Source organism: Aspergillus nidulans, chromosome VIII, assembly GCF_000011425.1.
Source record: "Aspergillus nidulans FGSC A4 chromosome VIII".
In the NCBI taxonomy this organism is placed as follows: domain Eukaryota; kingdom Fungi; phylum Ascomycota; class Eurotiomycetes; order Eurotiales; family Aspergillaceae; genus Aspergillus; species Aspergillus nidulans.
This window is the reverse complement of record NC_066264.1, coordinates 2,629,695-2,654,602: the sequence shown is the minus strand read 5'-3', so window position 1 is coordinate 2,654,602 and position 24,908 is coordinate 2,629,695. Positions and strand designations below refer to the sequence as shown.

The 24,908-nt window shown below is 51.3% G+C and overlaps 10 protein-coding genes across 10 annotated transcripts, besides 1 other annotated feature; 5 read left to right on the top strand and 5 right to left on the bottom strand.

Annotated features, from left to right (window-relative positions):
* Positions 1 to 24,908: part of a sequence feature (contig 1.11 767..61200(-1)) that runs on past both edges of the window.
* ANIA_00711 (uncharacterized protein) lies at positions 393 to 5,204 on the bottom strand (the record flags this gene model as incomplete). Its single annotated transcript, XM_653223.1, has 3 exons — positions 393 to 399; positions 484 to 3,504; positions 3,709 to 5,204. The coding sequence occupies 3 exons, from the start codon at positions 5,202 to 5,204 to the stop codon at positions 393 to 395; spliced, it is 4,524 nt and encodes a 1,507-aa protein (XP_658315.1).
* Positions 5,667 to 8,390, top strand: ANIA_00712 (protein bglB; the record flags this gene model as incomplete). Its single annotated transcript, XM_653224.1, has 4 exons — positions 5,667 to 5,735; positions 5,787 to 5,858; positions 5,924 to 6,090; positions 6,161 to 8,390. The coding sequence occupies 4 exons, from the start codon at positions 5,667 to 5,669 to the stop codon at positions 8,388 to 8,390; spliced, it is 2,538 nt and encodes an 845-aa protein (XP_658316.1).
* Positions 9,385 to 10,986, top strand: ANIA_00713 (uncharacterized protein; the record flags this gene model as incomplete). Its single annotated transcript, XM_653225.1, has 1 exon — positions 9,385 to 10,986. The coding sequence occupies one exon, from the start codon at positions 9,385 to 9,387 to the stop codon at positions 10,984 to 10,986; it is 1,602 nt and encodes a 533-aa protein (XP_658317.1).
* On the bottom strand, positions 11,155 to 12,100 carry ANIA_10117 (F-box protein; the record flags this gene model as incomplete). The annotated part of the gene is made up of 3 exons (XM_050613331.1): positions 11,155 to 11,511; positions 11,557 to 11,614; positions 11,668 to 12,100. 3 exons carry the CDS (start codon positions 12,098 to 12,100, stop codon positions 11,478 to 11,480), a joined length of 525 nt encoding a protein of 174 aa, XP_050469157.1. The 3' UTR covers positions 11,155 to 11,477.
* ANIA_00714 (U4/U6-U5 snRNP complex subunit SNU23) lies at positions 12,511 to 13,484 on the top strand (the record flags this gene model as incomplete). Its single annotated transcript, XM_050613330.1, has 1 exon — positions 12,511 to 13,484. The coding sequence occupies exon 1, from the start codon at positions 12,837 to 12,839 to the stop codon at positions 13,482 to 13,484; it is 648 nt and encodes a 215-aa protein (XP_050469156.1). The 5' UTR covers positions 12,511 to 12,836.
* On the bottom strand, positions 13,729 to 16,403 carry ANIA_00715 (survivin; the record flags this gene model as incomplete). Its single annotated transcript, XM_653227.1, has 4 exons — positions 13,729 to 15,688; positions 15,737 to 15,846; positions 15,909 to 16,205; positions 16,269 to 16,403. 4 exons carry the CDS (start codon positions 16,401 to 16,403, stop codon positions 13,729 to 13,731), a joined length of 2,502 nt encoding a protein of 833 aa, XP_658319.1.
* Positions 16,707 to 18,383, top strand: ANIA_00716 (phosphatidate cytidylyltransferase; the record flags this gene model as incomplete). Its single annotated transcript, XM_653228.1, has 2 exons — positions 16,707 to 16,709; positions 16,779 to 18,383. The coding sequence occupies 2 exons, from the start codon at positions 16,707 to 16,709 to the stop codon at positions 18,381 to 18,383; spliced, it is 1,608 nt and encodes a 535-aa protein (XP_658320.1).
* On the top strand, positions 18,751 to 20,355 carry ANIA_00717 (histidinol-phosphate transaminase; the record flags this gene model as incomplete). The annotated part of the gene is made up of 2 exons (XM_653229.2): positions 18,751 to 19,070; positions 19,135 to 20,355. The coding sequence occupies 2 exons, from the start codon at positions 18,751 to 18,753 to the stop codon at positions 20,156 to 20,158; spliced, it is 1,344 nt and encodes a 447-aa protein (XP_658321.1). The 3' UTR covers positions 20,159 to 20,355.
* ANIA_00718 (transcription factor domain-containing protein) lies at positions 20,439 to 22,701 on the bottom strand (the record flags this gene model as incomplete). Its single annotated transcript, XM_050613329.1, has 3 exons — positions 20,439 to 20,831; positions 20,972 to 21,017; positions 21,230 to 22,701. 3 exons carry the CDS (start codon positions 22,699 to 22,701, stop codon positions 20,439 to 20,441), a joined length of 1,911 nt encoding a protein of 636 aa, XP_050469155.1.
* ANIA_00719 (transcriptional regulator SPT3) lies at positions 23,047 to 24,830 on the bottom strand (the record flags this gene model as incomplete). Its single annotated transcript, XM_653231.2, has 4 exons — positions 24,690 to 24,830; positions 24,140 to 24,229; positions 23,248 to 24,084; positions 23,047 to 23,070 (listed from the first exon to the last, which is right to left on the bottom strand). Exons 1-4 carry the CDS (start codon positions 24,732 to 24,734, stop codon positions 23,047 to 23,049), a joined length of 996 nt encoding a protein of 331 aa, XP_658323.1. The 5' UTR covers positions 24,735 to 24,830.

Genomic DNA, 24,908 nt, shown 5'->3' with positions numbered 1-24,908 from the left:
CCTGTTCTTTTAGGCAGGAAGGTATATATATGTGGCCTGTTTAAATTCTTTGCCTATTGTTCGCAATACACAGTATCCTCTAATACTCTGTTCGTGTAATGTCTATTGGCGTAGAGGCCGGTGCCGATCCCGTACGGGAGAATGGTTATTTAGAAACCTAGCAACGAGAGGATGAGTCGGCTCGAGAGCGAGCAAAGGCCAAGAAGGCGGGAGTGTCAGGCTATCAGTCTATGGTGACTGAGTACTTCAAACAAGTATACCAAAGCTTTCTGTTCTTCTGACCCATCAAGTTATGCATTTAGTCGAGGCGCTGAGGCTGCCCTTCATTCAAGCTACTCTGTAATCAGCTGATTGTTATTATTCCCCTTAACCAACTTTGTTTACCACAAACACTATTCTCTGATAAAACCAGTACAGCGGCGCCAGATATTTATGCGCTAGAGAACCATGAGCTTGCATACTTGTACATCAGCTCATACGTACGTATCCTCCGGCTCAAATATCGGCGGCACCAGCGCCTTGGGCGGCCATCCGACCCTTGCGTCGAATGTCTTCTCAAACACCCACCGTCCGGAGCCCACGGGCTTGCTGTCTTGGTCCCGGCCACCAGGAAGTATCACCATCGCTGTTGAGTTAGGCGGCACAACAAGCTCCAGCTTGAACTGGTCACCATTTTTAATCTCCCACTGGCACTCTAACCGACCATATGACGTCTCATAGGCTGCTTCGGCAGATGTGATTGTGCCACCTGGTAAAGGTTGGACAAGGATCTGCCGCCATCCAGGCTCCAACGGACTCACGCCAGCAACAGTTTTATGCAGCCAGTTGATGATCGATCCTAGAGCGTAATGGTTGAAACTGGTCATTTCGCCGGGGTTGATGCTGCCATCGGCGAGCATGCTGTCCCAGCGCTCCCAGATGGTGGTAGCGCCCATGCGGATCGGGTACATCCATGAGGGGCAGTTGGATTCTTGTAACATGCGATAGGCGAGCTGGTGGTGTCCCGCTTTGGTTAATGCGTGTGTTATGACAGGTGTGCCGGCAAAGCCGGTAGAGACTTGGAATTTGGCTATCCGGACGAGTCGGGCTAGACGGCTGCCCGCTGCTGCGGCTTGTTCAGGCTCATCATGGAGGTCAAAGACTAGGGCAAGACTGAGTGCTGTCTGGGTATCTCCAATGAGAAGGCCTGTGGGAGAGATGTACTTGGTCTGAAAGCGCGACTTGAGGGCACGATAGTCGGTGCTGTAACGGGAGGCATCGGCGGATTCTCCAATAATAGCACTGATGCGGGCAAGGAGTCCTGTTATATACACTAAGTAGGCATCGGCGACCAGGGTTCCGTCCGTGCGAGAGTTGCCAGGCTGGTCTGGAGGGGCAGTAGGATCAAGCCAGTCACCCAGCTGGAAAAGCGTGTCATCCCAGAGACGGTCCGGACCGCGCTGCACGCCACGATCGAGGTAGCCGGCCATGCTAGGGTACTGCCGGCGGAGGATCTCAATATCTCCATAGTACTGATACAGGGTCCAGGGTAAGATGATCGTGATATCATCCCAGACAGCCTGTGGGAATGTGGGCCAGAAAGACTCGTCTATCACATTTGGCACGACCAATGGTGGAACTGCCTTAGGATGTGCCAGCTGTTCAGCCGAGAGATCCTGCAACCAGTCACTTAGCATCCCTGCTGTCCGGTAGAGAAAGCTCGCTGAAGGAGCAAAGACTTGAAGGTCACCAGTCCAACCCAAGCGCTCGTCACGCTGTGGGCAGTCGGTTGGGACCGAGAGGAAATTCCCGCGCATGCTCCACCATGCATTTTGATGCAGTTTATTGACCATTGGATGTGAGCAGCTAAACCAACCAGTTCGATCAAGGTCGGTATGCATGACTTCGGCGGTCAGGCTTTGTAGAGTAAGAGGGGTGTCGGCGTCTTCAGGGCTCCATCCATCAACCTGAACATACCGGAAGCCATGGAAAGTAAAGCTAGGAGCCCAGTCACAAATCTCCTGTCCTGCTGAGATGATCTCGTCCTGGGCCTTGGCCACTCGCAGCGGACGCGTTCCAAGTTCGCTATTCTCGAGCACTTCCGCATGCTTGAGAATGATAGAGTGGCCCACGGTCTTCTTTACGGAGCGGATCCGGACACGGCCAACGAGGTTTTGCCCAAAATCAATGATTACTTTGCCGGACGGCGTGCGAATGATTTCAACTGGATTGACCACTTCGGTCACTCGCACTGGTGGCGCGTTTGGCGCCACCAGCTGCGTCTCTGGCATTGCTATTTCGCGCGTTGATTCCCATGGAGTAGCCGATGCGCTCTTCCAGTTATGCTGCTCTTCCCGCACGTCGTAAACTTCTCCATCATAGATTTCGCTGCGGATGATAGCAGACTCGTGCGATTCCCAGCTCGAGTCCGTCGCCACCACGAGCGGCTGTTGTTCACGCTCCGGAACAATTTCCAGCTGAGCAAACAACGCAAGCTCGTCTCCATAAATAAAACGTCTACCGCCGTGGAAACCAAGCCGCGTAGCATACCATCCCTCTGAAACCTCCACAGCGATTGCATTATCCTTCCCTTCCTTCAACAGCGGGCCGACATCGAACACCTCGTAGCTCAACCGACTGTGATAGCTCGTCCACCCAGGAGCCATGCAGTGATCACCCACCCGCTCCCCATTAATGAATGCCTGGAACACCCCCAAACTGGTGATGTATAACCGAGCCCGCGCCGCTGCAGCCGGGAGTGTGAACGTCTTTCTAAACCGAATTGGCCGCAACGGGCCCTCCTTCTGCTTGAATAAGCTGGTGATTGCACGCGCAGTCCAGTCTTCACGATTCAGTAGCCCACACTCGACCGTGCTCCAGGCAGACCACTCGGTCGGTGCATTATCAGGACCTCCATACGAGCGGACGCGGACTCTAGCAACCTCTCGAGACTGCAGCGGTTGACTTGGCCATGGCACAAGAACTGATTCTCTTGATTCGACCCGGTGTTTCTCAGTACTGCCGCTGCGAGCCACTTCGATTTCGTATGCCGTCTGTTGCCATTGTGAAGCGGTGCTTTCGGTGGCAGTAAACCTCCACGATATGCGAGGCGATGGGTAGCCAACGCCGAAGCCTGTAGGATGTTGTTCAAAAGACGGCTGGATTATTCCTGGTTGAGACATGATGCTATGGTTGGCCTCTGGTGCGCGATTTCTTTGGTTTACGAGTGTTGCTCCCCGCATGGGGTGCTCACTTAGAGCTTCCCGTGCTGGAACAAATGCCGCCGAATATTCGGGCTGGAATAGAGCGAGGTCAGTCGGCAGAACTTCGGCGGACTGACTCGTGACTCTTGTAGGTTGCGTGGTGGAAGTTGAATGTGACTCGTACTCCACCTGTCTACGCAAGCTGGGGAGAATGCCGGAGTTTCGGACCGCATTCCCTGGACAGCCCCATGATAGCGCCTTCAAGACGTTCGATTTCGACTTGATGGTAAGGCATCGCTTTTCACGGAGGGAGAATAGAAGGCTAAGCTAGGAAATATACCCTGTATTGCTGGACTAGAAATTGACTGAAAAGGAAGGTCCAAGAGCTCGCCCGCCAGATCCCAATGCTCGTTATCTTCATCGCGTCTTCTTACTTAGCTAGTGGAATCATTACTGAAGTTCTATAACATTGCTATGCTGCCACTACTCTCTAAGTCAATCGCAAATTGAATCTGTGCAAGCCTACGCAAACTCAGCCATAAGGTCCCCCACAGCATCAGCTCCCTTGCCTCCCCCTTCTAGTCGGGGGTTTGTTGTCTGAATCAATATCCGTCGATAGCTCGTAAGCGCAGGTGAACCGTTATCTGTCACCTGGAGAATCAGATGCAGGACCTGTCCCCGAAGGATAGGTTGCCTGCTCATCAACTCCACGCAGCATTTCTCTGGTGGAGGAACGGTAATTTCGACCTTCCGGCGTCCATCAATAGGTTTGATTCCTAGATCTGCGACTTCTGCATCCACCCACCACTGTGTTGCACTAGGGTCCTTATAGTGAAACCATTCGAAGGTCAAAACGTCACCATTATCCGGATCATAACTCTCAGATGCGTCGAGTGTGAAGGTCGAGCCCGCCTCGGCCTCGACCTCAAAGGGGGTCAGGCTGGTGTCGCCATTGACAGAGACAACCGGAGCATGATTGGCTGCGTCAAAGTCCGGCGAAAGAGTCCATTGTATACGCGCAGCAAAGTCGTTCTGGAACTGGTCTCTCCAGCGCCATATAGTCCCATGATTGGTGCTATATGTCCGGCCGTCCGCTCCGACTACCTGGTCCACAGCATCACCATAGTGGAGGCTGGCAAGGCTATTGGCACTGATATCAGACCGCTGGTACCGACCACCCCATGAGCCGTACTCCGGATGCTCGGGCACACCCAGCCCGTTCTGAATCAAGTACAAGAACGTGGCCGTATCGCCCTCAGGAATGAAGAGATAGTCGGGGTACGCGGAGCCCAACTCGCCTATCTGGATATTCTCACGGATCCATTCCTTGGTCATTTTGGTGAAATCTGGCCCGCCTTGGTCGAAATTGTAGTATCTATCTCCCGATATCCCAGTCCACGCGGCCATGCCGTAGTAGTTCCAGCCGTGAACAGAAGCAATGTAGAAGACGTCTGGATACCGGTGACGAATCCAGGGTCCTGTGTCATCCTGATCCGATATAGCATAAACGCGAATCCTCGACCGCAGCCGGGCGGCTTCCTCCTTGGAGTGAAGTTTCTCGATGCGGAAAAGCACTTGTGCCAGAACGTTGGTGCCGCCCCAGCAGAGAATCCACAGGGGCTGATCGCTGGAATGCTGCATTCGCTCGAGGAGCAGCTCGCCGCCTTCGCTGAGAGGTATGTCATCTCCTACTGCCTGCATACCATAAACCTCCGCGCCTTTGCGCACGAGACCTCTAAAGTGGCTTGCCGGCTGGTATCTGGCATTGGGATGAACGTGGGCATTGAGGTTGTCGACGACTTTCTCGTAGGCGTCGATGATCTTATGCATATCTTGCGGACAGACCTTGTTCTTCATCCATGTGGACGTGCACGCAACCAGACCCTCCGTCTGGAATTGATGGCTATAGAGTAGGTAACGAACGAGTGATTCGGCGTCGTCGGGCTCATTGGATATATCTGACACAATAAAGACGCGAGGTTTGGTGGGAAAGCTTTGGAGAGTGCTGGGACGATCAGTCATCTTGAATCAATAGTAGGACTTGCGGCGACGAGAATCCTGATTCCTTCCTTCATTCTGACAACGGCTATTATTATGGAGGGAGAGGTTGATCATTGCCTTAAGCACGACCGAAAGAGAAGGCGTAAGCGGAAAGCACATGCAATGGAGAGACCCGTTAGGCTAGTGTTTAGTAGTCTAAAAGCTCCCCAGCCATTAAATTATCCCCGCCCACAGGCGCGGGGGTTTCCCGGCATCAACCGCCCAGCTCTGAAGTCAGCCGAAGATTATCCGACCCAAGATCTCAATCAACGAGTCAACAGGGACGGCCTTGTTGACCCCACAGCTGATAGCATGTGGACAAAACTCCAAGCCGGAAAACGGACCGATATGTCTGGAAATACTCGACATAAAGCTCCTCGATGTCTCCCAACGAAAGAAGTGGCTTAACCTTCCACATACGCACCGTAACCAAACATCATCGTCATGAGCTTCCAAAAGGTCGATCCTGCGCAGATAGAGAGCGTGCTCTCTAAGCTGACTCTGGAAGAGAAGGTAAACAACGTCCCTGGGGCTGAAGAACACGTCAATAACAGAAGGTAACAGATCTCCCTGCTGGCGGGGAAGAACTTCTGGGAAACACAAGACTATCCAGAAAAGGGGGTGCCACCTGTCAAGGTAAGTCTTGTGCTACTTGGGAAAAATCCTCTCGGGAAAAACTCTCTTGTATTGATGAGGAACAGACTTCAGATGGTCCCAACGGGGCGCGCGGTGCCACATTCAAGGGAGGAGTAACAGCTGCCTGTTTCCCAGCGTCCTCTCTCTTAGCTGCGACGTGGGATCTCGACGCGGCAAAGCACATTGGAGAAGCATTGGCTGACGAGACGCGCTCGAAAGGCGCAAGGGTTCTGTAAGTAAAGCCCGTAGATTGGCAGAGGACGACAAGAGAATGGCAAGCAGCGATGGCTAACACTTTCCAGATTAGCACCCACAGTCTGCATTCATCGCCATCCTCTGGGAGGCCGCAACTTCGAATCGTTCAGTGAAGATCCTTTCCTTGCAGGAAAGCTCGCGGCGCAGTATATTAAAGGCCTTCAGGGCAACGGCGTCGCTGCAACCATCAAGCACTATGCCGCGAACGAGCAAGAGACCTGCCGATTCACAGTCAACGAACATATCACAGAACGAGCACTCCGAGAAATCTACCTGAAACCATTCGAGATCGCCATCAAAGAGTCGAACCCGCTGGCAGTTATGACCGCCTACAACATTGTGAATGGAACCCACGCTGACTCGAACAATTTTCTCTTGCGAGATGTGCTCAGGGGAGAATGGGGATGGAAGGGTCTTGTTATGAGTGATTGGGGCGGTACCAACTCCACGGCCGACGCTCTGAATGCTGGTCTTGACCTAGAAATGCCCGGTCCTACAAGGTGGCGCAAGGTAGACGAAGTGCTTGCAGTCGTAAAGTCTGGTGCCGTGTTGGAGGAGACTATCGACGAGCGCGCGCGCAACGTTCTGGAGCTTCTTGCTAAGCTGAATTGTTTCGAAAATCCTACTATTCCAGAAGAGAAGGCCATCAATCGTCCTGAACACCAGAAATTAATCCGCTCCGTGGGAAGTCAAGGCCTCGTCCTCCTCAAAAACGAGGGCGATGTTCTTCCTCTGAGAAAAGAGATATTGACCAACAAGAAGGTAGCTCTTCTGGGCTTTGCGCGAGAAGCTCTCATTCACGGCGGTGGCAGTGCTTCAGTCAATGCACATTATCGAGTCACTCCAGAAGAGGGTCTCCGCGCCGCTTTAGGCGACACTGTTGAGTTTGAATATGCCAAGGGTGCACACACTTTCCGCCAGCTGCCCTTAATGAGCGACAACGTTGTTAACCTAGAAGGCCAACCTGGTTGGACCCTAGACTTTTTTGCGGACGAGGAGCCCAACGGCGAGCCAGGCTCATCGATCTCGTCCGAGCAACCCAGCTATATACCGCTCTTTGTCAAGGAATCATGGGGAAGTGTCCGAGCCAGCGCCCATTTCACACCCACGCAAAGCGGGAAACACTATTTTGGCATGTCTGGGTTGGGCCGGTCCAAACTCTTGATCGACGGCGAGGTCATCTACGAACAGAAGCTGAATTGTCCGGACTCCATGGGATTCTTACTCGGCGGCGTGGAAGAGCCAGAAATCCAGTATTCATTCGAAGCTGGAAAGACCTATGCGGTCGAAGTGGTTTCGGTGAAACCCACCAGCAAGGGCGGTCTCGCTCTGCTGGACGGCTTCATTGGTTTCCGTCTCGGGTTCATGACCGAGGAAGAGCACAATAGAGATTTGCTGTCTGAAGCCGTCGATGTAGCCAAACGTAGTGATATCGCAATTGTCTTCACTGGCCATACTCCAGATTGGGAGACGGAAGGGCAGGACCAGATAAGCTTCCACCTACCGTCCAACGGTTCCCAGGACCGGCTCGTGGCAGCTGTTGGAGCCGCCAACCCTAACACCGTTGTCGTGAACTGCACTGGCGTAGCGGTTGCTATGCCTTGGTTGGACAAGGTCAAGGCGGTTGTTCAAGCGTGGTTCCCAGGACAGGAAGCCGGCAATGCAATTGCTGACGTACTCACCGGCGCTGTGAACCCTTCTGGACGTCTACCTGTGTCCTTCCCTCGGGCGATCGAGGATGCCCCTGCACACGGTAACTTCCCCGGTGACTACACAGACGGGAAGGACAACCGGCGCCATCTCGAAGTTACATACAAGGAAGGTGTCTTCGTGGGCTACCGGCACTATGATCTCTCTGAAGCCAACCGCGCCAAGGTCCTGTTCCCGTTCGGCTACGGTCTATCCTACACCACTTTTACACATGCGAATCACAAAGCAAGTGCTACGAGCAGGAACACCGTCGAAGTGGCCGTGGATGTCACTAACGTCGGCACCTGTGCTGGAGCTGATGTTGTTCAAGTCTACGCTGGTGCAAAACTGGCAGTCCCAGAGAACCCAGTCAAAGAGCTAGTTGGTTTCGCCAAGGTACACCTCAAGCCGGGGGAGACCAAGACTGCCAATATCACATTCGAAGTGCGCCAACTGACTCACTTCACGGAGAGGAGCGGCAAGTGGGAGCTGGAATCAGGCGACTATGAAATATCAATCGGTCAGTCCGTGAGGGATATCACTGGCAAGGTGGAGATTGGTCTGGAAGCCCAGAATTATAAACCTTGAACTTTTGTAGCTATACCGAAGCTTAATAGCAATGACTGATTCCGAATCTTATTTTCAGTTTCCACAGTTATAATAGTAGCTAGTAGAGTGAGAGGGTATCACATGACGTGCTTTCAAGATTCCTCCCCGGCCGAGCTCTTAAGACCTTCTTCCTGTCAGAGCTTAACTGGTCCATTCGCCGCCAGTACAAAGCTGCCCCGCAGATTGTCCCCTGCTAGCAATGGAATATCATCTCATGCAATGCCGAAGTTTACGCAGAACACGCGAATAACAGGTTCGTGGCCTTGAGAGGCAATAGGAAGCGTGGTTCTGACATATGCTAGGACGGATCCTCCCGAGAAACATGAAGGATCACAACAGTGGTTGAAATTGCCTTTCTCCCGGCAAATCTTCGGCCTTTCTCTCCTGACTCGGGATCCATCGTTGGTGACTCAGTGTCGCCGCTGTGGCACGAAGTCTCGACCACGTCCAGCCTGGCAGCCTGGAGATCTGGAGACCCCAGCTATCCGGCACCACTCCACGGGGTCAGCAGATTTCCCCAGTCCCCACGCATCTGTCTCGTTACTCCAAGAACTGCCGATTTAGAGAAACTACGGAGTCCAAGGCTGGACAAAACTGCAAGACCGTCTCTCGGCCCCGTTCTGTCGGTTCCGACCACGCGGGCTCCCCAGACGCGGCCTCGAGCATCACTGCGAATAGAGTTTTCTGGGTCCAGCTTCGTTTAGCTTGCTGGCGCCCTTGTCTGGTTTCCGATGCCGGTGCGGAGTCCGGACACACCCGTTTGGTTTCTACTTTCTCGCATCGTCCGAATGCAGGCATTTTTCCCCCCGGCACGAGATACCTGCAGTTAGTCGAGAAGTCTGGCGTCATGCAATCTGGGGAAAGGGAAGATAAATAGCTCGTCGTCCCAGAAGTGAGTATTTCATCCACATCCACAACTAGCTTCTTCATCCATCCTCTCTCTACACATTCTTGCTCCATACCATTATTAACAATGGACAAAGGCAGCGTCGACATGGTTGAGCAAGCCGACAAGCAGCAGCTCGGCTACCTCGCCGATTCGGAAGACCAGAAGCTGAGCAAATGGGACAGCCTTAAAAAGTACCCATGGACCTTCTTCTGGTGTCTCTATGCCGTCTGGTGTGTTCTCCTGGTCAGCTTCGAGAACCAGGCAGCTGGAGTCGTCATCTCAATCCCGCAATTCCGCCAGGATTTCGGCAGCTTGTACGAAGATAGCTATGTCCTCGATAGCAAGTGGCAATCGGCCTTCAGCGGCGGTCCCGTCGCTTCTGCCGTCGTGGGCGCCCTCTCCTCTGGTCAAATTGCAGATACCTTCGGTCGTAAATGGACAATCCTCGGCGCCCTGTTGATCTCCGTGGCCGCCGTAGCCCTTGAGTTCGTATCTACCACGAACGAGATGTTCTTCGGTGGAAAGTTCCTCAACGGCTTCGCTCTCGGTGCTCTCGCCTCCATCCCCGTCACCTACGTTGGCGAAATCTCCCCTCTAGCGCTTCGCGGAACGCTCACTTGTCTAACCGCATTGGCTTACTGTATTGGCCCCTTCACCGTCGCCCTCATTACAAACACCACAGGCACCTACACCACCCGCTGGGCCTATCGCTCTGTTTTCGCCGCCCAATGGGGCTTCGCAGCCATCGCCCTCTCACTTGTCCTTTTCATGCCCGAGTCCCCTTGGTGGCTCGTCTCCAGGGGCCGGGAGTCAGACGCCCTCTCCAGCCTTTCCCGCCTTGGGTACAACAACGGCGAACAAACCAAGAAACTTTCCGCTATCAAGACAACACTCGATCAGATCCGCCGCGAAACTGAAGGCGTCACCTACGCCGAGTGCTTCCGCACCTCCAACCTCCGCCGCACAATCATCTCTATCGCCCCACTCTCCATCCAGGCCATGTCCGGCATCGTCTTCGCCGCCTCCTACAGCACTTACTACTTCCAGCTAGCAGGGTACACTGACGCCATGAGCTTTCGTCTTCAAATTGTACAGCAAGTCATGTCGATTGTCGGGAATCTCATGTCCTACCTCTTGATCGACCGCCTCGGCCGCCGCAACCTCATGCTTTACGGCCTTGGCATCATGACCTGCATCCTCATGATTACGGGTGGACTTGGCGTCGTGGCATCCGACGGAAGTAACCCTAACTCCGGCGGTGCTGTCAAGGGAACCGTCGCGCTGATTCTCCTCTACTGCTGGTGGTATAACTGCACCATCGGGGCAGCGGGATACACGCTGCTCGCAGAGGTCTCAACCTCTCGTCTCCGGATTAAGACAATAGCCATTGGCCTTGCCTTGCAAAACGCCCTCTACACGATGTGGTCCTTTGTTCTCCCGTACCTATTTAACCCAGACAAGGCGGATCTCGGCGCGAAAGTGACGTTTATCTTTGGTGGGCTGTCGGTTATCTCCCTTGTCTATTTGTGGTTTTATCAGCCGGAGACGGCGGGAAGGACCTATGCGGAATTGGACGAGATGTTTGCGAAGAGGGTTCCGGCTTGGAAATTCAAGACGTATCACACGGATTCTCAAGCTATGGGCGAGGCGGCTAGGGAGGGACGTAATGTGAAGCGGGGTGTTTAGTTTTTGTCTTGCCGGATCTTCCGCTCTGGTCTTGTTGTTTAGGCGTTTGTGATTGATGTTCTGGGCTTGTAGCATATCTATAATGATACCATGTGCATTCATTGTTGATGCTTCTCTGTGATTTGAGTACTGGTTCGCTGGACAAGTGCCCGGCAGAAAACATCTTTGGTATATATCGATTAAGCATTATCATTATATTGTGATCACATATGTAGACTCTTAGCCTAACCATAACACACGAGGCAATTAATTCCCCAACCGCTTCGGCGCAGCCAGCTGCACTCAACATAACAAGGCACGCGTCAACCCTTACTAAAGTAGACGGGGACGGTGGGGTTGGGACGATGATCAGGCGTTGCGAGGGCGCGGGCGCGCGCCGCATGATCGTAATATTTGTCGCAAGGTGACGCTCAATGTTCACGTATTGAAGACGGGCATAGCAATAATATCGTTCTGGTGGAGCTTTCATTGATCAAGTTTTCAAACTATGATCAGTAGCTAATGATGGCTGGAACGAAAACATATCTATCCTGGTGAGTATTGAACAATAAGTGCAGGGGTGATTCAAACCTTTGACAGAACACCCATAGCAGTTGCATGAAGAGCACCATCACCCCATGGATAAGAACTAGAAGACACCGTCAGGGTCCTCTTGCTGGTACGTAGTGGAACAGTACCGACCTTCGTTCCCAGCCGCTTTGAGCATCTTTACCCTCCCCTGCCTCTTCAGCCACGTCGGAACCAAATCCATCTGACAGGTTCTACCTTCAATGACTAGACATCCACCTCGAGACCGGGGGCATTCTAGATGCCGGCGCCTGCGCTCCATGATCTTTCGGATCCGCCAGTTACAGAAGGCTTCGTCTGTTCGGAAAGAGCACTTCTCCATAGGACATTCCAGTTTGTGTTCGAAGCGCTCCACCAGCCAATTGACTTTCAGATGGACGCCTGTGTACACCAGCGAGTAGAAATGGCGGCAGGTATGTTTCAGAGCCAGTGCATCTGGATATGAAAGGTACGATGAGATGTGCAAGTGTAGCTCTGTTGGCAGCTCCATCAGTCTAAAATGAGGTGGGGTAGCCTCTGGTGCGCTGTTTGTAGGGTTGGATGCCATGCTATTTTGTAATCTTTTCTTGTTCAAGGTGCCGAGCTGGAGAGATTGAGGTAAGCACGGGACTCTGCGACTATTGTTTAAATATGGAGAAGACGTCTTCAAAGACCAAGATTCGCTGAGCCCCTGGGGCAGTGCAGTGCCAGGTACTTATCCTGGGAAGCCTGACGGTGAAGCTATGATATAGGAACACGACCAAGAAGTGCTGCCTAGAAACGAGACAAGGCAAAGCCTCTTTAAAGAGACCAGCGTGGCAGGTTTAAAAATAGAGGAAGCAGAGAATAGAGTTGTTTCAGTTTTTTGTAGGCTGTAAAGTTTATGAATACGAGATAGCACAGCCGCCTTGGGCTTTGGGAGACATGAAACAGTAAATTGCGCCGCTCAAGAAGCTATAGAGCAGGAAAGCATGATAATCAGCAGGGAGTGCTCTAAAAGAATCAGCAAAATCAGAGACAAGATGTAAAACAATGAAATAACTGGGCTTTGCGATGCTTATCGTGGAGTAGTGGTGGCTTGTTATGATCTGACTCGTGGAAGAACGATGATCAGCGATAAGGCTGTGCTTCACCGCCTTCCATCAATGCTAACTTTTTGCCGTTTGGTAAGTGTCGGTCTCTTCAACTACACCCAGTTACGCCTAATTTCCCAATACGAGCCTCGAACACTACTCAATTGCCCGCTAGCGCTCCAAAGTTGCCTATCATCCTAGTTTCTACCGAATTCCATTACGACCAAAGTCATGTCCACCAACAAATCCGCGTACGGCACCCCGACACCCGACACATTCGGCGGCAAAAGCTGGGATCGGGAGGAATACGCTAAAAAGGGTGCCGAAGAGGAAGCTAAGCGAAGAGAAGAAGGAAAAGCTCGATATGAGGCCAAACTGCTGGGCAAAAAATGGCACGCACCTGTCGACTACAGTTCGCTTGAAGCTACAACCTCCCGCAAAGAACGGCTCGATGTCGCGTCGATGGTTGGAAAGACGACAATCGTCTCCGCAGCAAACGCGGTGGGCAAGCGTGGTCGAGGCGCGGGATTCTACTGCTCGGACTGTGATCTGACGTTCAAGGATAATTTGCAGTTGGTGGAGCATCTGAACAGCAAGCAGCATTTGATCGCTACGGGGCAGAGCGGGGAGGTGGCAAAGGCTACAGTGGAGGATGTGCGGCAGCGGTTGAGGATGCTTGCCCACCAGAAACGGGTCAGGGAGGAAGAGGAACGGATGGTGTGGCAGATGGACCTGGGTGAACGACTTAAGGAAAGGGAGGAACAGCTTTCAAAAGAGCGAGAAGAAAAGAGGCGGAAGAGAAATGAGAAGCGTCGCAAAGGTGGAGATGGTGTAAAGCAGGAAGACAGCTGGGAAGGTCGGCTGGGGATCATCGCCTAGTTTGCACTTTATGGTGTCTTTTCCAAAAGCTTGTTTGCATATACCCCGGCGTTCGGTTTGTACTTGATGGTTCTTTGGGCGGGTCTGGTCCGAAAAAGTATATGATGTGCCGTGATGTTATTCGGCAAGATAGCATTGAAAATAGTCAATATCACCCATTAACAAGTAAACAACCAGATTACCCAACACCATAACCCAGAGCCTCCAACTCCTAACCAGTACTTTGGGACCAACCCTACTTTAGTCAATCAATGCACTCAATACCCTCCAGTGCGCGCATCGCCCGCGCCCCTTCTCTCTCGAACTGCCCGACTAGTCTTTCGCATTCTCGTTTGAGCCTTTCTTCTCCATTCTTTGCATTCCATAGGATCCATTCTTCCACCGTCATCTTCTTTTCTGGGCTTGTCAGATCCCCCTTCAGGTTGTCCAATGCACCTTGGAGATCGACATTCTCCTTGTCGCTAGCACCAGCCATCAGGATTTCATCAATATCAATGGGAACCCAGGGATGATTGGTTCGAAGTTTGCCCGTAGAAGTATGATTTCGCTTTGGGGAAGGAGTACTCGTCGTCAGAGGAAATCGAACAGAGGCATTTTTGGAGGGAGACGACAGCGGTCGGTGCGCTGGAGGCTTCGAGGACGGTGGGTGATTCTCTGCATCGGAGGACTGCGGTGACAGAGAAGGACTTCCCCTAGAAGGAGACGGAAGCGGAGACACGGCCCCATCTCCCTGGCTCTGTCTATGAGGATAACGTGTGTCTTCTGGTGATCTATCCGATGCAATAGACCGCGCATACTGTTTCTCCTGGGGAATATCACTGTACCTCTCGGTTGTCTTAGGGGGCACCCTGGACAACCTGCGGCGTGGGGGCTCTTCTTGCACTATTCCCTCTTCGTTTGGCTCGGTCGAGTGTGATTGAGGCAATGAAGGCGATCGAACTTCTGATGTTTTCTTAGTTTCCAACTGTCGGCTGTCCCGCTTCTGCTCTATCTTTTCTGCCTTATCTGTTTTGTCGCTTTTGTCGGTCGTCTTGGGCTTTTTGGATTTCTCCGATGATGACTTCTTTTTAGCTTTCTTGCTGTCCTTGCTATTTGATTCTACTTCAGTGTAGACTGCTGTGGGCTTGGATACAATTTCCACCGAAACGAACGATTCATGCCGCCGGCGGTCATCTTCCTCTCCCTCTTCAACCTCGGGCTTCTCAGGTGAAGCGGTGTTTTCCTTGGCCTCCGGCTGGTCCGTTGTGTTCCTCGAGCTGCGGCGTGTGCTCTTTTGGCCCTCGCTGGGTTTGGGCTTTTGCGGTTCGGCTATCTCGGCATCGGTCATTTTTTGATCGGTTTCGGGTTCGGGATTTGTGTGAGTTTCTGCTTCGGCAACATCTTCAACAACATCATCCACTGGCTCCGGGTTCTTTTTGGCGGTTTTCTTCTTGGATTTGGACTTCTTCGACGCAGGCTTGGTTGCGATTTCTTCAACCTTCGCTTCCTCAATTCCCAGGTCTGGAGTTTCATCTCCTTCGAGTCCAGCTTCGATCGCTGCCTCGAGCTCTGAATCTCGCGGGACTCGGGTTTTGGACGCTTTCTTCGTAGTTGAGGATGCTCTTGAGCCCCCGCGACCTTTTGAAGCAGTCTTTCTGCTTCTTCCGCGACTTGCTTTCAGATCATCCGTTTCATCATTAGTCTCGCTCTCATATTCTTGTTTACTGGGTGCGCCATCGGTAGACACTATACTCTGCGCTCGCGATCGACTAATACTTCGTTTCGTAGTCCTCCTTTTTGTAGGTGGCTCTGGCTGCTCCAGGACGTCCTCGGCGGTTATGCTCATTGCGTCCCTGTCCACGTCAGCACTGGGTCGTTTCTTGCCCCGCGTGCTACGCTTCGGTTTTGACGTTTCAGGCTCCGCGTATTCTGTCTCATCCACATCCATATGGCTTGGGAACTCTTGAGGCTCGGCTTTCTTAGTTTTTGAGTTTTTCGATTTTGATTTGGACGATTTCTTCGTTGACTTGGTTCTGGCTGGCTGGGTGAGTGCGCTCTGGTCCATATCCTCCGTGTCTGAAGCCAGAACTTCGGATGTCGTAGACTGTGTTGATTGGCGGGAGGATTTAGAAGTACGAGCTCTCTTTGACCGCGAGCCCTTTCCTTTGGCAGGCTTTGCAAACACGAAGAACGAGCAGTCGGAAGAACGGCGGTAGTGTTCGTCGCTGCTCAGTTAGTCGAAGAAAGTAAGGAAGGAACTGAGCTATACTTACTAAGGATTGTCTTTGGGCTCCCAGCCGTCTAGGGACAATTTGCAGTAGGCGCAGCTCGCGAGGTCGGCGCTTTCTTCGTTGGGACAAAAGTACCATCCGCCTTCAACCATCTACCATCAAGAAATATACCATTAGACATACAAGCCTTAGGATTGCAAAAAAGCTGCCTTACCTTGTCTGATTGGCATATCCAGCCTTTCTTGCCATCATGTGGCCATGAGTCGCCGAAGGTTGCTAGTCTTGCCTGGACTATCGGCTCACTTGTAGGGTCTTCTATCTCGGCTGGATTCGAGCTACGCTGCTGAATATCCATCATAACGGCCCAGCCACAATCCTTTGCGTGTTTCAAGTGCTCCGTGATCGGGTTGTCATCTTCCTCCCATCCGTCGAGTGCTCTTCCGCAGAGAAAACATGTTGTGTTGTCAGGGTTCGTCTCGTAGGGGTTGTAGAAGAAGCCCGCGTGCGCCAGCTACCACCGAGCAGTTAGCACGCCATGAAGCTTCAATCATTTATTTGAAGAGATTTGCCGTACCTCAGCCGGAGAAGGCTTGCTATGTGGCCAAGAGATCGGTTTCACGAATTTCGCGCTTGAAGACCGTCGGTCGGGGTGCAAAACGAGATCGAATGTAGCCAGACGGGCGGCAAACGTCTCCATTCCGTTAGCCATCGTATGCGAGCATCGAGGCTGGCACAGGTCGAGTTGATATGACTGAAGTGGCTCGTCTGGTGATTGTTTACTGCCTTTGTTTAGGTTTGGGCGGTGGGACGCGCTTGCGGAGGAACGGCGTCACGTTATGTTTCAGCCCGAGTCTGCAGGCATCAAATCAAAGCCGAGGGTATGGGGTACGTCAGTCTCTCACGGTTATTGATCGGAGACTCGATGAATAATAATTCCGCAGTGAGCTCCATCGCCAGTTTATTTGATTCCATCGTCATCTCGACCCTTCCCTGCATTTGTGATTTGAGAGTCATGGTCTGAGTCTGCAATTGTCTATATATCCCACTTTTTTCCTCGCGACAATGCGCGAAACCACTGTAAGAGACCACCTACCCAAGAGTTCCCCCTTTGTCCGCTCAGCTCAATGCTAACCCGGGTTTCTCTGACAAGCTCCTCTTTTCAAGCACTTCTTCGGGGCCTTACGTGCGGCTTCGCTCGGCCTACCCGTCTCTCGCACGGTACTCACGAAGGTCGGGTTCGTTGCGGTACTTGTCGAGCGGCCCAAACTTTCAAGATGCTGGCCTGAAACTCCCCAAAAATCGACCCATATCCCACATTGACCCCAGCGCGCATTACCCTTATACGGACACTGGTTTATTGTCATCATCGTCAGCTTCATTTTCCACTTCCTCCAAGGGATCAGATCATGGAGACTGGGACGCAAATGCAGATCTGTCGTCGATATCGGCGTTCTCGGAGCTTCCTTCGAAAGACTTCGGTATCAATCAGCACATGATTATCAACCAGGAGTTCAAGGAGGCTTTGCGCCAAATTCTTTGGCAGTTCCGAGCCCCGATTAGGTACGCTTTCGCATACGGTTCCGGTGTTTTCCCGCAGAATGGCAGCGCACCGGGCTCCGATCAATGTCATCCGTCAGCCCCGGCGGCAATCCAGAACATGCAACAAGGCAAAGGGAAGATGATTGACTTCATCTTTGGTGTTTCTTACTCACAACACTGGCATGACTTAAATCTTGCACAGCACCGAGATCATTACTCGGGCCTAGGCTCTCTCGGCTCATACACTGTCTCCCAGGTGCAGGACAGATTCGGGGCAGGTGTCTATTTCAACCCATATATAACCGTCAATGGCACATTGATCAAGTATGGCGTTGTTAATATCGACACGTTATGTAATGATCTCAGTCGGTGGGACACTTTATATCTTGCGGGTCGATTGCAAAAGCCTGTTAAAATCTTACGGGACCATCCAAAGGTACGGCTTGCGAACCAGATGAATCTGCTGTCTGCAGTCAGGGTGGCTTTGCTACTGCTTCCGGAAGAATTTACAGAGTTCCAACTATACAACACCATAGCTTCAATGAGTTACATGGGCGACCTCCGCATGGCTTTGCCTGTCGAGGACCCGCGGAAAGTCAACAATATCGTTTCTTCGCAGATGGCTAACTTCCGACGGCTGTATGCACCGCTCATCGAGAACCTACCCAACGTTGTCTTCAACGACAAGCGTTGCTCCGATCTCGACTGGATAGATGATCCTGAGGCCAATGTGCGGCTCTCACAAGATATGGATCCCGTAAAGCGCGGAAATATGGTCCGCCGCCTACCGGAGTCCTTCCGAGAGAGGCTATACTTCCAGTACCAGGCGCGCTTCGGCATTCCTCGTGGTGAATTCAACAAGATGATGAAGGAAAGTAATGACAATGATCCAGAGATTGTCCGCCGCAGGCAAGGTGGACAGTTTGAACAGCGCATTGCTAGCGATGAAGGTCTCACCAAAGAAATCCAGGCTGCAATTACAAAGACAATCCGATGGCCAAGCTCTGTGGAGACGGTAAAAGGCTTGTTCACCGCGGGGATATCCCGAACCTGGCGTTATATCAGAGCAAAGCAGGACAAGTGGAAGAACTCTGGCAAGAAAGCCCAGGAACCAAGCAAAGAGCCTACAAAGTTCTCTAAGCAAGAATAAAGACGGTAAATCATTGCATACTACTCATTTTAATCGTGTTAGAGCATATGACGGCGTTGAATTGGTGGTGGTCTATATTGAAATTTGGTACAAATCAGCGTGCCTAATAGAAGTTTCTCGTGGCTTTTCCTATGTCAATCAAAATCAATCAAGCAGTTGAAGCAATTTAAGCGATTCAGGGATGATATAGCGAAGGGCGTATAAAAGTCATAAGAATCAATCGCAGCTTGCCCTGACTCATAGATCTGTACGCCGCGGATAGTCCTTATATAAGCTCTAGACTCCCCGCTCCCCGCCAGATTTCTTTTCCTCCGCTCCTCCAGGACAAAAGGAACTTATTACCTTCACCCACGAATTTCAAACCAACATGGCTTCACGGACTACGGCTTTCGACCTCTCCAAATGCGCGCGCAAGAATATCCTGAAGTTGCAACCGTACCGTTGCGCTAGAGAGTATGTTCGTCCCCTAACCCTCCCTCCGCAATCGGCGCCGAAACTAATCAATCGCACCAGTGACTACAAAGACGATGGGACAAATGTACTACTTGACGCGAACGAGAATGCTTATGGACCGGGTCTTGCACTGAACTCTGGAGGTGCCCTTCAAGAGTCAGCGGCCAATGGCCACTCGACCGGCTCATCAAAGCCAGAGATTGATCTCTTGGGATTGAACCGATACCCTGATCCGTACGTGAACTATGCCCTCCAAGCTCTGAACTCTCACCTTTCTGATCACAACGGCTTGAAATAGCCACCAGCACCCGCTCAAGCAACTCTTCTGCAACATCCGCAACACCCACACCCACACAGACAAGACCATCACTCCCGAGAACCTCTTCGTCGGAGTCGGATCAGACGAAGCCATTGACGCCCTTCTCCGCGCCTTCTGCGTTCCCGGTAAAGACAAAATTCTCACCTGCCCTCCCACATACGGCATGTACTCCGTCAGCGCGGACGTCAACGACGTTGAGATTGTCAAGGTCCCGCTAGACACGGACAACGGATTCGCGCTACAGCCTGAAAAGATCAACGCCGCGCTCTCTGCCGACCCCACAATCAAACTTGTTTATATCTGCTCGCCCGGGAATCCCACTGCAACTCTTGTCTCAAAGTCCGACATCCAGAAAGTGCTAGAACACCCGACGTGGAACGGCGTTGTCGTCCTTGACGAAGCATACATTGATTTCGCCCCAGAGGGATCCAGTCTTGCAGAATGGGTGGCTGAGTGGCCAAACCTTGTCGTTATGCAGACACTCAGCAAGGCATTCGGCCTTGCTGGAATCCGATTAGGCGTTGCATTCACAAGTCCTGAGATTGCTACCCTTTTAAACAGTCTAAAAGCACCTTATAACATTTCCAGTCCTACTAGCGCACTGGCAATGGCGGCTCTTGGGAACCCTAAGAACCTTGAGGTCATGCGATCGTATCGCTCCAAGATTATTGCTCAGCGCGACCGAATCCTCAAGGAGCTTCCCTCTATCCCTGGTATTGGACGCTTCCGCGGTGGTACTGAGTCGAATTTCCTTCTTGTCGAGATCCTCGATAAGCCCGCGGATCAAGGCGGGAAGCCCAGCAACCCCGTCGCGCTAGCGACGTACGAGGCTATGGCTGAGAAACGAGGCGTTGTAGTGCGGTTCCGCGGAAAGGAGTTGGGTTGCGAGGGCTGTTTGAGGATTACGGTTGGAACAGAAGACGAGGTTACGAGGTTCTTGGAAGAGATCAGACATGTTCTCGGTGGATTGCTTAACGGTAATGAGATTGCATCAAGGAAGTAAGTGCCGAGAATGAGGTTACCGACTTAGGATACATCTTGGAGGTTCATTATAGAGTAAAATATGGGGACATAGACTTTTTTCGGCTGCACTTCGATATCCAAGATGGCTATTCTGCAAAGTCTTTCATTACTTGTTTCTATGTGTTCTAAATCACGCTTCATCAAAGACTAGTTGCTCGAGTAAGAGCTCATTCGACAGGTAGATAACACGGTATAGTGGTAGAAAGCTCCAGATGTCTTACCCTAATCCAGCACGAAGCACAAGTCTGAGCATAAGAACGCTAAAAGACCCACTGGTCAAAGACCACGTTAAAGTCCAAAGTATCCAAGAACTCCATACCATCAGCAGCCCAACTACTCATATCTTCTTCCGCTGGAGTATTCATAACCATCCCGACTTCTGCGGCATTGGCCGTTGCTGATGAGACCGGTAAAGAAGATTCCAAGATCTCGTCAAGGATATCGGTAAACATCTTGCTCGCGCGCTCAAACAGCGCGTAATTAAGGTTTGATGTCAATGGTCGAGCCATTGATTCTATATGCGCGTTAAAAACGCTGAGGTTGCGGATCAGCTCTGCTCTAGAGCCGGTATAGGGAATTGGGTTGCCAGTTCGGGCTTGCGTCTGGAGGGCTTTGATGAGGGTACCAGCGCTGGAAAAGCCGTATAAGACAATCTATCCCACAGGTTAATAGGCGTACTAAAGAAGAAGTGGACTGAATGTCTCACGATAGAGTTGAAATCACTCCGGATATCGATCGTAGGCTCGTGCTGCCTACCTATCTTTAGGACAACGGACAGAATCTCTGAACTCACGTCGAGCAATGCTTTCTCGGCGGAGGGGTCATGCTGGGCAAGTAGCCTATATATGAGAAAGAAATTATATAGATATATTAAGTAGGTGGAAAGTAGCATAATACGAACGGCCACGCGGTGGTTGTCGTTCCAGTCACAGATTGAATATCGTAAGTGAGCTGGTGCTGAGTTCCAGGTCTGGGTGCAGCGAGTGGCAATCTGTCTAGTCACAGTCTTGGATGTGAGAGATGATGTGAATTGATTTGTAGTGATGCTCACCTTAGTCTTCTGGCAGCTTCATGGTCAAGAGGCCGTAGAGACAATTCAAGTATCTCTTCTCGAAACGAGCTAACAAGATATCGAATCCGGTACCAGGAGGCGCGACGAAAGGTAGCATTGACACTCCAGCCCTCGCTATCTAGCTCCGCCATGGCCCGCTCCAGGTCTTGCTCATCACCTAGCAAGGCTTCCTCACTAATATCTAGAGGGAGTCCGCAGTCGGAATGCCTCCAGGATACGCGCGGTGGGCGTCCAAAAAACGTTGCTATATTCTTATCATTGTGGTATAAGCCGGCATACAGTCTTCGCCGTACTTCTCGCAGGAACACAGGAATGTTTTCTCCCTTGTGGCCGTGACCATGACTGTCACGATGTAAACCCAACTCGAAAATGCAGCTGGACAACTCTCCAAGCCGATTCCAGGTTGGGGGACCTTTGTAGTGAACAGCGTCAGCGATTCTCGTACTCATGATCTTTACCGTGCTGAGCCATGAATTGAACTTGCTGGACCTACTGGAGTCGCCATGGAACATGCAAGACAGCAGCCAGTTTTCATACAACATCCAAGCCGTTAAGTCGTTCGTTGGGGTCAGCATCCTGCATATCTGTACAGCTGTTTCGCTCGCCGACAACATCCTTCTAGAGAATTTAAGACGCTCTGCGAATGCATTGCCAGCAAACGCTGGGAACTTGTCTTGAGCAAATCCAAAAAAGCTAGCCCGTCCAGCAATGGCATACACTACGCCAATAATTTCCAGGCGCATCCGGTTGCTGCTAAACAGCTTGTGGAAGTCTCTTCCCATTATATCAGAAGGAACTCGTGGTCTTTGCGCAGTGCTCTCCAGAACCTGGATTGTCTTTTCGTGTAGAGTTTGTGACGTTTCGCTCTGTTTTATAAATTCCCGTACTTCGTTCATGAGGCTGAGAACGAAGGCAGTTGGCAGAACAGCAGTGTGAGTTACACCATAGAACTCACACACTAATCGCTCAATTGTAGGGCCTTCGGTTAGTATACTTAACATCTTTGTTGTCTCGGTTACCCAATACGAGGGTAAAACAGAGTGTCTACTTCCCACCCCTTGATATTCATCGTCCGAAGGCGTGAGCGTATTCTCTAAGCTCCCGGTAAGTGTAGACACAATACTGCTTGGGCCAAAATAGCCTGGCGGATGGGACTGGTTTGCCTCTGGAGTCCGGATAGCAATCTCGACCGACGATGGCGTAGGCGACGCTGCTTTTTGGGGAGCCTTCCGAGCAGGTTTCCTTGCTGAGCGCGATACGCGTGGTCTACCCAGTTGAAGAGCTGGGTAAGTCTGGTCTTTTGTCAGGGGGGCTGGATGGTAATAGCAATGGCTCTCTGTATTGCGTTTCCGACATCTGCCACAGACAGGGAGCTGATGATCACAGCGCACCTTGTCCATCCGACACGGCTCGCAGGAAGCAGCCTGGCCATTTCGCCGGCGTGAGCTCATCTCAATGAAAATTCTTGGGTGCTAGGACATTGAGAGAAACGGAAGTTGAAGAGAGATGGCTGGTGTTGAAAGTGCCGGGATATCCTTCGGAGTTCGGTGTTCGGTGTTCGGTGTCCAGTGTTTACTAACGACACTGTTGGAGATCACCCAAGCATGCTAGTAGTATCAGGCTTTCTTAGAAATTCTTAAAAATCAATCGAGACCATGAGCGAAAAATCGGGTTTGTAGATATGCCAAGATTGTTTTCATGTTACCAAATAATAGAAGCTATGAAAGATCAATATGCGTTTCAATGATAGGCTGATACCAAGACTACTCTCTGCTCACATCGCTAAGGATTTATTCTCAAATGCTCAGTCCCATCAAAAACTGTTTAATTCTGCGCCCATTTTAACAAGCAATCATTATGTGGGTATCTCTGCTAACTCCGGTTTACTCCCATGCAATCCACGATATAGTCCATGATATAGTCAACACGAACTCCCCATCACACTTAGATCTAGAGGGATTAGCAACTAGCACCCAGAGGTCGATGAAGCGACTTACCAATCGAAGAGGCATTCGCGCTGGCAGACGGCCATTATGAAGGAGCATCGCAATGTTCTTGTTCGGAGTAGCTTGCAGCTTGCGGTACGCCTCGCGAATGTGTCTCGGCTCCACAGGCGTACGGCCCTCCTCAGGAGGATCGAAGAGCCCCGTCTCGCGCTTGCGTTTCTTTGTATCTTCTGCGCTGTTTTCTGCTCCTCCACGGCGGTTTTTCTCGCGGTCTTCGCGTTCCTTGACCTTGAGCGCTTCTTCGGTAAGAGTCTGCACAATCTCAAAGGTCAAAAAGCCGAGAATATCGACGATATCATCATTGGGCTTCGATTCGGTAACAATCCCAAACCCAGCCCATTCTCTGAACCGCTTACTCTTGCGGTATGTGAACGATGCCTGGCGGCATTCGGACCAGAAAACGTATTCTTCTCTAGTCATGTGTTTGGTCCGCTCGTCTGCAGCGGCAAGACGCTGGAGGGTAGCATAGTTTTGCTCCTCCTCTTCTTCATCTTCTTCGTCATCTCTCTCTGGAACTTGGACTGAGTAGAAGCTATTGACGTCCCAAGCAAGCCCAACACGCGCTTTTTTGTTCTTGGGCTTAGATGCAACATCCTGGGGACCTGCAACGACGCCACCAGCCATAGGGTCATCGGCCCCGGCAAAGTCAGCCGCATCAGCGCCGCCCTTGTCGTCAGAGTCTTTCACATTCTTCCGGACATCTTTCCATGACAGAAATGTCTTCAAACGCGACACTTTAGCCTTGTCGTGACGAATCAAAAAGATCAAATCATCAGTAGATATGGATCTGACACCACGGCGAGTAGCTAAGGCAGTACTGCGAGCAAGCTATACATGCATTGGTTAGTATACGCCGACGATCCGTGAGGAAGCAGTGGCTCACAAGCTCGACTACTTGCTGTCGCACAATATCTTCTATAAGGGTGGTGGTCTCAATTGAAGGCTCAGCAGTTTCTCCAGATACAAACATCATCTAGCAGAAAAGTTAGTCATTTTGGCAGCAAACATTCTCTTGCTCTCAAAAGAGCTCTCGTTTGATTCCAGAGTTTCATCCACAGCCTCAACCTGAAGGGTCGCTCTCGCCCGCGATGCATAGATCGAGACTCCCAGAAGAGCACTACTGCCATCACGTAAGGCGAGCACGGTCTCAATCCCTGATTCTCGCCCACACGCATCAGAGAAATTCCCAGACACGTATATTTGTAAGACCATTTCTGCTTCCAAATATGGGAGCAGACGATGTCTAGGCGCAGGAGAAAGGAGATCCGTATCAGGTCCAAGACAAGGGAGTTGCTTGAGTCTCTAGCAGAGAGAACAATCGCAAGATACAACGAAGCAACGTAATAAAAATAGAGCTCTTCCACCCCACCTCTGCCAGATTCCCAAAGGGTATATTGAGACAACACAGAATACATCAAAATAATGTTGCTTACCTGCTGGATCTCCTGCCGGTACTTAGGAGTACGATCAGACGACATATTGCGAATCTGGGACCAAGGTCTAACAAGGTAACTTGTACAATGAACTATAATCAGATATCACAATGTTCTCAATTAAAAGGAAGTAATAATCCAATCAAACCATAGTTAATGATATAGTTAAGATCAAAGAAGTGGTCAGTCTCCATGCGGTGCCCTACCAGGAACAATTGT